We start from the raw sequence: 13,282 nt of genomic DNA on the forward strand, positions 1-13,282 counted from the left end.
GGGGGGGGGGGGGGGGGGGGGGGTAGTTGACGGTTTTTCTCTCTTTCAACGAGACCAAAGGCCGGCGGGTGAAAACCCGCTAGGTAAGGGGTTATTTTGCTTTTATCTGTTAGTAATTAAAGAAATGGGACACGGAGGGATGCTGCGATGAGATCAAGGTTGGGTAGTTGGCTCTCTTTGAGAAAATAGTCTTTCGTTGGTTTTTTTCAAATTTTTTTTTATTAAAAAAAAATCTTATTCAGTTGGAAAAGTGGCAAAAAAAAGTTGTACATCTGATTGCAAGATTGTATTTTTTTTTTGTATTTTTTAAATTTACATTTACCTCGGGGCGCTGTGTTTGTAATTAATTGCTGTCATGAATTTTCTGATCGTTTTAAACGTCTAATGACCTACATACGGTCCTATTTTTCTTGAGATATCTTGAGGATATCGATTCAACGTTTTGCACGATGTTTTTTAACGCCCCCGCACAGGATATATATCCTCAGGCAATTTCGCCAAGTCTTATCAAACGGAACCGATCGATGTGAGACGTACCTAGAATATTTGCGTTAAACCAGTAATCCAAAGTACTTAAACTTGCTTAGATTGAAAATAAATAAAACAGCTCGTGCGATCGAATTTTATTATGTAAATTTCACCTCGTTCTTATCGTGCTATTTATTAATACGTTCCAATAAGGCTTCGTCCCATTGGCGTACGGTGTTTAAAAGTACGAAATCTTATCGGTGCAACAAACCAGCAGGTAGTATTAATTCTCGTTTACGTTGCATAATTTCACGGAAGTGCCACTACCGCTAGAATTACTTTCAGAATCTCAGTATGCAAGACGGCGTTCTCCTACATTCCAGAATAGATTTCACGAGCAGGCAACGAGAATTAAAATTTATATTACCTTAACAGACCAAGCTTTAAGGTCTGTATATAACTTTTGTTAAGCTGAAAAAAAAAATTCTTTAAAATCGTGCAATTATAGTTCGCATCTATCGCTAATACGAAAAAAAAAAATATATATATATATATATAAATTTATATATATAATATAATATATAATATATACATATATATATATATATATATAAATTTCAATTTTATTAATCGCAAGCGATTTTCATCAAGTGCGGCACAACTGTACTTTATTGAAATCAACTTATTTAATCCAATAGGTCTTTTACTCGCAATTGTCACGTTGCACAAATTTCTTCCTCTCTAAATGCCTTAGATTCAAGAAATAATCACGCTATACGTTTTGCAGCACAGCCGAATTCACGTCGGGGCTCACGTAACGAAGGAAAATTGTGTGTATCGTAGTTGAGCAAATGGCCGATGGCAAATGACGCTTTCCGGGATGTTAAGAGAATCTTGGGTACAGCAAAGTATGTATTTTGGCTGCAGTTTCCGCTCTGAGCTTATATTCTGCACGTTATGCCAGAGACCTCCGCGACGATGCGTCAAGCTAATGTGGCGTGACGATATATGGCACTTTAAGGTGGCTCAAATTTTAACATGTTCCACCATACCTATTCAGGCTGTACTTGTACTTTACACCGCCCCCCCACCGCGCCCCCCTCAAAGTACCAAGCGCAGTGTCGGCCTTACACAAGAGATTATTTTTATTACGACGGTACTACATCACCGCGCGAAGTTCAAATCCCGTCTTTGTGCAAGGATCAACATTTTATTGAACGAGAAGAGCGGAAGCTCAAAATAATTCATGAACATGGGAAATATTGGAAAAATAAAAAATTTCAGTATTTTGATAATAAATCTCCATACTATTTACCATAGACTAAAAGGACCATTTTCTCGTTCACCACCGCTATTATAAATTACATATGACTCTCAAGTATCAATTGGCAAACATACTTTTGCCATTAGTCAATTCATCGATCATTTCCTATGATACCGTCACATACGACAACCTTCATATCCATATACTCGATGATAATTTTCCACCAACATAGCTATGCTTTATCGCATAATCGTCGCAAGTATCGACGATGAATTGAAAATCGATTATTTTTCAATCCTATCAATCAATCGATTTGATATTAAAAATTTCAATAGAAATATATACAATATTTACAAATACAGCATCCAAACGCCATATGGATGCCATATTATATCTCAAGATACGTGGAACACGATTATGTAGCTATTTTTTCGTAAAAACAAAAGCTTAATCAACCTAAGAGATTTATACAGTCATCTCGTTTCAATGTACCAAAATGGTATAAGATATTCAGACAAAGTATAGTTACTCGATTAACAACCCAGGGAGTTGCCGATGACAAGTCCCCCTTTCCGCGGTATTGTACGTGCCCGAATTAACATGGACGGATACACAAGGCTGGTGTAAATTCTCCAAATAGGCACATCGGTATAGCAGAATAGACTATATATATCAAACAAAGCCGACATTGCTTAGCGGAATACTTAGGAATTACAAAACGGAGAACAGCCAAAGGGCCTTTCAAACGTGTATTAAACATACCTAAAGCTCAAAGCGATTTCCAATCGCTGTTACTTACTGATACTAATGGCTATATACGTACAAGCAAATACAATTTGTACGTACAGCCTGAAAACGTTGAGTATCTGAAAGCGTCCAATGTCTCGAAACCGGTGAGCGTCGGGACGTCGGGTTCTATCCCAAAGTAATTCGGAGATCAGCGTAAGCGCTGTATGCGTTTCGCTAATGAGGAGAAATCAACACGTCGTTGTGCTTTCAACGGTAGCCGGTAAAACCAACTCGTGCAAATTAGCCAGAAGCCTTTGAAGATACAGGCGCAATTAACTCGTCCTAATTCACGAGGCGGTCCTAGGCATCGCACCACATCCCACGTTAAAGTATGTTGCTCGCCAGTCATTAAAACGGCGCACAAAGCGCGAAGGAAACTCCTTGTATCTTAGAGTTTGCGGTTCCTCTAATTGCCAGTATGGTAGAGTCAGGACTGTCAAGCCACGTTCTATGAATTCTGGGCCCCACCACTGTGCCTCAACCTTTCCGAACCAGCTCGATAAGTCCTTTGCGGAATTAGCTACTAATTTGCGGTACCGTCCTATCTCTTGGTACGAATTAGAGATAAGACGAGTATTAATGCTGATATATAGATATATATTAAAAAAATAACATTTTTCCTCGCTTCAACATATTTAATCAATATCTAATCAGGAATTGATGAACCGTTATATAGGTTGAGGTACACCCTCGTTCCAACCATCGATATTGAAGTCTTGAGGGCTTTGAGGAGACGTCAAACAAGAATGAGGGTTGGTTGATGAAACTTGTATAGTTTCCTGTTACCTCGAGAGGATTTTAGGTTAGGTAGATGGCGGATGTGGAATAACAATAGGGTATCACATACTCTGTATTAAATTCTCAAGCGTTTTCTTGGTATCACTTGTCCTTAAGATTCTATAGGAATGACGCTCGTCTATTTTCGTATGGGATTAAGCAGATTTAGAAATGACTCTATGGCCTCGTCGAGACACTATCGGGACAACGAGTCAGGACGAATAAAACTTATGAAATGTCTCGGGAGTTTTCTTAAGGGTCTCAAGCGGCTCGGCATCCGCACTGACTCGAATCGAATAACTGTTGCCCGACGAAAATACAGAGCACGGAAAAATAGACGCCGAGTATAGGTGGGCTTGGTATTTCAGAGGCGCCGAAGTAGCGTCCACGAGCGTTGCGACGGCGACCTGCACGATTGCGATGGAAGGCCAAGGGGTAAATATTTTGGGGGGTTCTTCGAAGTTTTCGTTTAATTAATTAACGCGAATATCATTATTCGCCGTAGGAGGGAGAATTGATGTGGAGATGATCGTGGATTTTTTATTATTGTTTTTTACGTCTTTTGAAATTTCAATCAACGGTATAAATATATTTGAAATATTTTTTTAATATTCAAATACAATTATTTATAAATATGTTTAATATGTTAATTATAACGGAGGCGGCGTGTCTGGAATCCGGATGTCGCTTTGACATAACGTTATATCCTTGCCGAGATGATAAATTCAACGTCGGGCTTATTATGAAAAATTTAATACCAGCTTCTGCAATAGGGAACATTCTTTTTAGGTTTATAAATGTAAAAAAAAAAAACATTTATAAACCGTTTATCTAATATATTATATGAACGTAGATCCTTATGAATATTATTAATAAATGAATATATTAGTCTATCCATTATGGTATTATTGTATTGGACCAGTAAATATACGTTACGGACTAATGTAATTATTTGCCAATTATTATAATTGAACGGTGCATGAAGAATTAATTTTCTATGACCCACGGCGAATCGAAATCCTTAACATGACGTTTTTACTCCAGTTTTTTAGCACATTTTTTCCTCCTAGTACTGGTTGCCGTGTATATAGTGGGTGTTCAAATTAGGCCGTGAAATAGGCGTTTAACGTGGCAATGAATTATTAGGCTAAGAAAGCCCGTAGTAACGTGCGGACCTTATGATTCATAATGCAGGGTGACAAACTAGCTCATAATTCAACCAAGTGTTGTGAATCGACGTGTACCCGGTGCATCCCTTATATTAATAGACAACACTTTAACTTTCAAATGTACATCCCTTATATGTATATTGTCCCATCCATCCAAGTTAATTATTTATGCTTCAAATGCTTGCTACTAATTTAACGAATTTCTCAAAATTCCAACATTCCCCGCATCTGATGAGTTCATTAGTAGGAGTTGATTATTAGGCACGGTGACGCAGTAGGTTTTTCGTAAAATTCGCGAACAGCCTCCTTAAATAACTTTACGAAGGTGCTGACTGAGAAATCTTAATTAACTGTAATTTCCAATAAAAGTTCTGAATAACTTGTGCTAAGTTAAATAATTATTTTGTTGAATGACAATTAATTTTTTTTACTCGAAAATACATTACACGTGACTTTTAGTTGCTCGATGCCATTTCGGTGTTTTTATTACTACCGATACTTTAGATAGTCAGTATCACGCGGTAGCTGCCTTACTGATATCTATCTACAGCTGAGTTGGAAATGTTCGAGACATTCGCAGCTAGTTCAAATCCGATTTCCTTTCCAGAGAAAGTTTAAGGTAATACGTATATACGTAGTCTTTGATCTCAAAATGGGAATTCGATGAATTGATTGGCAGCCTCAGAGGGACTGCAATCAAAGAGAAAGAATACGAGATGCTATAAGGCTATCAAAGTTACATTATATATCATTGATATATTTTGGTTCTTGATAAATTACGTAAAACGTAAATGCCCGTTAAGACTTGGTCCTTTGGAATACGTAAGAATCGATAATGCGTTGTATTGCCTAATAAGGAGCTTCAAAAGAAGAAAAGATTTACCCGTCAGGTTTAAAAATAATTTAAGAAGGAAACAGATTTATGAGGGAAAGATGTGAAAAGAAAAATTTGTTGATCAATATACATTTTTTTATTTTTCACATAAAAAATCTTCTCCCTTACATGTACCCGTGATTACGTCCGTATCGTTATTCGTTCAAAAAAAAATTCCTTACTTGTGGCTGAGTAATGCTTTGCCCGAACAATAAATAACACTTAAAAAATGGCCCTTTACAATACAAGTACCAGCCCATTCAAGAATAAAACGATGAATCTCGAGAAGTTACTTCCGTAGAGTTATTGATGGTTTCTCCCAAGTATTCCATTACATAAAAGTTCGTAAAAGTAAAACCAAGAGGCAGATTATTGATCAAAGAAAAAAGTCATATCACTCATCACTTCAACGTATATTCTATCCTCAAGTGTGATATTAATATGTACCTAGCAATCCCCATAAAGCTCAAACTTATCCCAAAAGTTTCTCAACTTCTTAGTTTTCCCCTAGTGGCAGGATATATAGTTAAGTCGAGGCCAGGTGCATTTTGAGGGGCCATCTTCTTATGACCGACAATGTGCAGCAGTCCCCTGAATATAAATGCTCAACTTAAAAAATGTAAATCACTCAATGTAAAAAATGTGCTCGATAAAAATGAATACCCTGTAGCGTTTATATTATTGTTATCACTTCTGTGATAAAAAAAAGATTTTGACTTAATATTTTATTTTTACGTGAACCCTTATATTGTTCAACTCGGACGTAGTTTGAATAAATTGATTTTTTAAAGTAAATACGTATTTTCACCTATCCGTAAATTTGACGGGTGCTCGTAGAGACAGGTATATAAGAAACGCCCGTAAACCTAGTGTCAATATCAGAGAGAACCAATGCCTAGTTCAGAGTACAGAGTTCAGAACAGCGTCACGAGGGTAAACTAAACTCCAGTTGAATTGCATCTGGCTGAAATACCTAGCAAGTTGGTAAGACTGGTGAAATCGATCTGTAATACAATGCTGATGATTGTTCGCCTGTCTACATTCATCATTTAGTTTCAGGTTAAACCGTAATAACCATATTTCCTTAATATATCTCTTGCTCGAATGGGTTTCAGTCGTCTGGAACTATTGTACACACATATGCGCACTTTATATTCTATTGCCGTTCTATTGCATTCCCACTTTTGAGAAATATCCTCAAAGAACAATCTCAAATTGTAACGTCAAAGTAAAACAGTAACGTTTGGCAAGGCGCCTTAGGAGAATTATACTCGATGATACGTACTCGGACTGTGAACACGACAATATAAATGTCACTCGATTTAACATACGGAAAATACGACGTACGCGCGGCTCCGTCTCTCTGATGTTCGAGGAATACAAAATCTTCGTGAACGCTCAGGTACAATATTACTGAAAAGTGAATTAATTTGACGATACGTCTTAATTTGGATGAGAACCAAATGAATTTCATGTGTACACCATGAATATCTTTAATATATTCTGTGCTGTGGGAATTATTCAAATTCATGTCTTTAAATTCCTACTAGAGTTCGCGTGCTTTTCTTAGCCACGAAAAATTCTGGTAAAGCATATATATAGAGGGGTATGCCTCGTCAGATTATTGGTGATCCAAATTAAGGGGGATTACAAGTGGATAGAGACTAACATCGGCATTCCTGACTCCTACAGATCCTGACTGTACAAAAATAAAATGTAATATCGTTTCTGGATATTCAGTGGTAAGAAATGAAAAGAATTTTAAGAAATGTAGGTTAAGTCTCCAGACCGACGTCGTATATTTTACAAGCATCGACACTCTGCAATGCGTAGGACTTCGAAGCGTCTATATCACCAGATCTGTCGCGATATCTTTTCCTCAATAGCGACGCTTCTCAAATTCCTTATCATTTAGTCCAATTAATATCCGTCGTGAAGACTTGACGAATCAAAAGTTCATTTTTCATTTCCAATTTAATCCCGATCCACTTTCCATCGATAACGCTCCCTGTAAATACGTTACGAAAAAGAAAAAGAAAAAAAACCTCCAAAAAATCCTCATTGAAAGTTTTTCAGAAATTTCCAAAAAATTAATAACTCTTTTCCCTGCATCGAATTTTTCAAATTTACTCACCAATCATTTTACATCAACGTCACTCAAGTGTTTTCCAAATTTAATATAGCTACCAAAGTTTCTTGACGGACGGTAGCACTTTCAATTTCCATTGGACGTTGACGTAGCCGTTTACATCCGTGTACGTATGTACGTGTTTTCTCCCATCAGCTACAAAGTATCAACGTTCTTCCTCCAGACTCTCATCGCACGTGTTTAACCCACCTGCTTCCGACAAGGCCGGGCATCTGTTGCCACATTTCTCTCTTCTTAATATTATTAGTTTCGTTCGCCTCTCTCTCTCTCTCTCTCTCTCTCTCTCTCTCTCTCTCTCTCTCTCTTTTGACTTTAAACCTCTCTCCGTCTCTCTAGCAACTGTGCTTACCAGTTGCTACTGTATCTTTATACCTACTCCACTCTTGACTTCGCTCGTGCCTACGGAGTAGGTCACTGAGTGACGTCTCTCCAATGCAGAACGATCGGTCAACGTTTAACGTCATCAAGATCTTCGCGCTAAGTGCTCAGCAGTTGGAAGCACTAAATGTTCTCAAAATTGCGACGTCGATGATCCGAGAAATTGACAACTTTATGTCTTCTTGTGAGAGAAAGATGAAGACTCGAGAAACGTCAGACGTCAGTGTGATTATAACTCAAGTATAATGATTATATTGGATGGTAAAAATTGAGTTTGAATTATATCTTGATTAAATATGACAAATCCACGTTTTTTTTTTACTTGATAACTTTTTTAATTATTAATTGCAAATTCCCGGGCAGTCAAATCGAATATAGTGATTTAAGGGGGAGAGGGGATTTGTTTCAAGTAGACCAGGTAGACTCGAAACAAAGGTTGACGCGAATATCGAATCCTTTGCGCTTATCGACACGCTATGTATATATATAGCCGGTTTCCCATTACACACGGGAGACATGTTCAAAGTCCCTTGTGAAATGCAAATCTGGCCACGCTGTCCTGCAAACAATTGAATCCTTCCTTTGTACGTAGGCTTTAATCAAATTCACATCAGCTGAAATCTAAAATTGAGGTAATCTATTTGTTTCGCGTCATCAAACCTTATGCAAATTATCGAAAGAATTCTTTTGTATATTCGACAAAGTATAGAGAAGTCCGTGAATGTTTTGTACGGTTAATATAAAAATTTCACAATTTGTAATAATAACGCGTCGTTATATTCAATAGCCATTAGTCTTCCACGTGGAAGGTCGAAGCGACAGAAATGAAGTGACGAAATTTCACGAACTTAAGAGAATATATGTAAACGCGAAAATAAAGAAAAATTACAAAAACTTTACCCGAATGATTTTTTATCAACGTATAAGGTTGAATATCCGCTTTTGAAACGTCCATTTTAACTCGTTTAACTTGTTAAGCGGCAGTTTAATCGGTTCGTATCGGTTTTTCAGTTAAACTGGTTCCTGCGACGGTAGATCGAGATGAGAATCGAGAGAGTTTCTGTAAAATTTCTTAATTCTTTAAAAGCCATAGTATCGATCTACCCCAATCTCAAAGTGTCCCGGATGTTGGTGAGACCGAGGTAACCGTTTCACCCTCCGTTATTACGTCGAAGCTAATCAATGAAATTAGTTAAGTTCGTTCCGAGTTCACAGAATCAATAGGATTAAACATTGACGTCTTCAATTTTCCACCCTTCTACAAATATTTCGATATCGTTCTTTGATGTTCTGGCCAATAAGCTACATACCTGCTGGATTAATGGTTCATTGTAAAAAGTTTTTACGAACGCTAATAAAAAAGTCCAATTGATAAAAACTAATTTCATAACACTTTCGATGACCAAGTTGTTTCATCTTTTATTTGAATTTCGCGCCTTTAATCCTGCCCCGGTTTCTATTCGTACCAGCCGCTATAGTAGTTAAACTCTATCTTCGCAGTCGATTGTACATGGTCATTTTACGTGGAAATTGTACGTATACGAAAAGTTGATTAAGCGAGATGAAAATAAATTTTTTTTTTTCACCAAACACAAACCGGAGCTCTCACTTCGTTGTGTTGCTGTATTCGCGTGTAGTTGTCGACAGGAAATTTATCTCAATTTGCGATCGGACATTGCTAGTCGAAGCGATTTAACTGAATTCCGGTAGCGCCGAGTAACCGAGCAATTTCAACTTGAAGAATAAAGGAAAAAGAAAAATTGACACGGAGTTGTATTTGATATCGCTGCCAATTGACACGATTAAATTTCAGCTGTGCAAGTGCCGACGTCATTAATACCTATGGTCATTGTGTTTGTTTGACGTGTTGTGTTTTTCTGACGTTTGCAATTTATGCAACGACCTCCAAAATAATTTTGATATAGTAATTTAATCTTTTTTTTACATCGTACCTAATAACTTCATAATACAATTTTTTTGTTTCAGGCTACGACCAATCGGAAACCCAATCTTCACAAAATGCCGGAAGCAGTTTGGATTGCCTAAATATGATCGTGCAGAGTATCAGTGGATCCCCATCGTCACCCAATGACAGTCCCTACGCAACGAGTCATTAAGACGATTTAATAGAATTGACAAACTCAAGAGTGTCCCTTTATATGGAATATGGATAATGTATTAAGTCACGATACGTTTGACAATAACGACTTGATGACGGTTCAAGATAATCGTGAACGTAGTCAATTAAAATAGGGAATTGCCGAAATTACAATTGAAAACATTACCTATAAGAGGACTGGGAACATTCTATTAAGAATTCTATTATTGTGATTCGCTATGAGGTTTTGTGCGTTTATCAAAACAAAAAAAAAGATAAGACGGTGGATATGCTTGACTTATGCCACTTCTTATGATAATTTTATAAAATGCACGTTGATTCTAAGTACAAGATCTTACTGAGATGAACATTTTCTTATTAAGACGAATTCGTTCGATACGAATCAAAATGATCGACAATAGATTATATACAATTGGATTACATGGAGCTCATCCATTTTTGAAGTACTCATACGTGCCTTTCGTCTAGACTGTATATTACGTATTCTAAGATTACTCATTGCTCTCGATTTCGAATTAATGGTAATAAATACCTGTAATATTCTCTTACTTTATTTTTTTTTTCCTTTTGTTAATACGATGCTCGAATTTGTTTCTGTATTTTTCGAAATTATTTCCGCGAAAAATCTTCTAGTCGGACTACGAGTCTAATGATTACGCATGCCAAAGGGTTTGTTGTCAAAAGAATTAAAAAAAACCTGGCGAGTGAGATGCAATCCAATGCATACATTGAAAATAGGATTTTCATATGCACTTTGTAATAAGCACTCTGACGAGTAACTTGGCAGTGAATGCTATTACAGTTAATTGAAATACCAACAATTTGTCAAAGTCCTTTGTAACGTTAATTGCATTTGCAATTCACCGAGGTGCACCATATCGTACTCAACCTATAAGCATAGGTCGCATGTAAATAACTGCTTTAAAAGTGTACACTTTTTCTCTTTAATTCTCATTGAGAAAAGTAACGCAACGTAACCGTATTCATTCACGTGAATTACCAAAGAGCATATCAAAGAAGGATTAGTTTAAAAAGTAGCGTTTGTCGTATCTGCGTATAAAAAATAAATGTATAAAGAAACATTTATGCAGTACGATACGTAAAAACGCATTGAGGTGTTATACAACGAGCATTGAAAATAAACGCTGAATAAATATATAATTTTGTATCACACACAAGAAGATATACTGTAATACCAATTATAAGTAAGATCGTCCAAAAAATATCAGCGTATATCGTTATTATATTAAAATTATAATTTCGCTCGAGCAATTTCACTGTAAATATATTAAATGATATGACAATAAAAATTCAGATATTAAAAAGTCCTTCGACGTTCGTTTCCTCCTTTGAATTCCTTGGTGGTACCCAGCTTCTGACGTATTCATACGTTCTTGTCAAGTTCCCACGTTACAAGTTCGGTAAGGATCAGTTTCGTAAAATACCAATTGCGTGCTTGTTATTGTATGGAGGCGTTACAAAAACAATCTACCAAGTCGAAATTGGATGCCAGTACAACGGGCAATAAGTGAACCATTAGGAAAAAGCTATTAGTCAAAGCGTAATTAACCAGCTGGTTGACTGTTAGAGGCATTAATGAAGTTCACAGATCTCCGGCTTGCCGACTAGTTTCATGTCTGAAGGAAAGTTATTAATGATATCCACATAAACGTCTTAACACTTGTCATTTCAAAGCTACCGTTCGCCACTTTTCTCCTGCTCAATGACTTTACGGGCTAATTTCCTATCTGCTATATTACAACTTGACTGTATCGCTTTATCTTGTTCCATGTAGTAAAATTGGTATTGTGACGTGATTTCTCGGGTGATTTTACGCGTCCCCTAAAATCGACGGGATTCGTTGAGCTATCGTTTCTTCTGAGAGGTTTCGTCGGAGCTCCCGTTTTGGCGAAGTTGAGACTGTTCCACCTGAACTCCCAGGTCATACCGGCTCGTCAGTTCACGGTGGAACAAGAACTGGCTGGCGTCCGTCTGGCATGCGGATGCATGGACGAAGGGTGGACGGCCGAAGGTGACGTAGGTTGGTTCTCGGATTTTCGTTATCTGTGTCGAGTTGAGAAAATACGTAACAGTATATAAACGATATATGGTATAGCACTATGAAGCAGATAGTGACTTTTTAATTAGTTCTATCTATAAAAATCTTTTGTCAGTACTCAATCCTGCTACAATGCACTTTCCTATTGTAGGATTAAAGTACCCCTTATACAGACCTGCTTGGCTTTTCACGATCTACATTTTGTTGGTCGTTTCAAGTACTTCCAACTCGTAAAACTTTGAATCGCTGTATAGTTACCTATCCACTGTCAGTATTTAAAGTTTGAAATAGCCCGTAAAATCTTTGAACGAGGTACACCCGCAGTTGCTCGGTTGTCTATTTCAGTATTGCCAAACGTTCGAAATAAGATTTTTATTTTATTAGTCGTAGCATTGTATTGTAACGAAGAATACTTGCACTTTTAATAAATTCATTTATATTATTTAAATTTTTTATAAAAATTGCACGATTCATTGGTGCTCTGTCTTTATTTTCGAATTGGACCACGTTAGCTCTGAAATAACTATCTGATTTGTAGAGTAGATTTCTTACTAACCAGGTATGTTATTATACGGATTTGATTGCTTTTAACTTAATTATAATTTTGCGAATAATGAATGCTTTTTTTACAAAAAAAATCTGATTCCTAATTCGATATGTCCACAATGGTTAAATTTTTTTTTTTAATCTTGAGAGAACCTAATTGTCACTATTAGCTTATGTCTATTGTAATTTCTTAAATTTATCGATCATCGTATAGACTGAATTCTATCACCAAATTACATAATGATTTAATACAATTTTGCCAATTTCAATCGATCGAACTCTGAAATACTAACGATCTCTTGATTAAAGTAGCTTTGAATATTCTTCTCTGGAGTCGTCAAGAAAATAAAGAACGAAGCTATTATGGGAAGGATGCATAAAATAAAAATCCAAGCTTATCGTTTCCTTGCACGAGCATAGCAGCACCAGCCAGGGCAGGAAGAAGCAGAAACTAGAGAAATTCCTTTGTCGGCACGCGCCGTGTCTGGTAACGCAGTTCCATTCAGGCCAAACAGCATGAGTGCATTTAAGATTGCAGCCAAGAGGATCTGACAGGAAGTTATTACGTTTCTTTTGGGTCCTCTGGTTTTTCTTTTATCACGCCAATTACATGCATAAGCTAAAAAACCGAGTGGCGGCCGTGCTGATACTAGATTAATCGTTACAGAGAGACAAATTTTAACATAATTT

General features: G+C 36.8%; 1 protein-coding gene across 1 annotated transcript in view; it reads left to right on the forward strand.

The window, feature by feature from the left end:
* LOC107263767 (myogenic-determination protein) overlaps positions 1 to 11,264 on the forward strand; it is a 36,024-nt gene extending 24,760 nt beyond the window's left edge. The window contains exon 5 of the mRNA XM_015731322.2: positions 9,855 to 11,264. Coding sequence (XP_015586808.1) covers positions 9,855 to 9,985 — 131 coding nt within the window. The 3' untranslated portion in view covers positions 9,986 to 11,264. The remainder of the gene's footprint in view (positions 1 to 9,854) is intronic.
* Positions 11,265 to 13,282: the final 2,018 nt, after the last annotated feature.

This window comes from Cephus cinctus, unplaced genomic scaffold (assembly GCF_000341935.2).
Source record: "Cephus cinctus unplaced genomic scaffold, Ccin1 Ccin1_scaffold0160, whole genome shotgun sequence".
In the NCBI taxonomy this organism is placed as follows: domain Eukaryota; kingdom Metazoa; phylum Arthropoda; class Insecta; order Hymenoptera; family Cephidae; genus Cephus; species Cephus cinctus.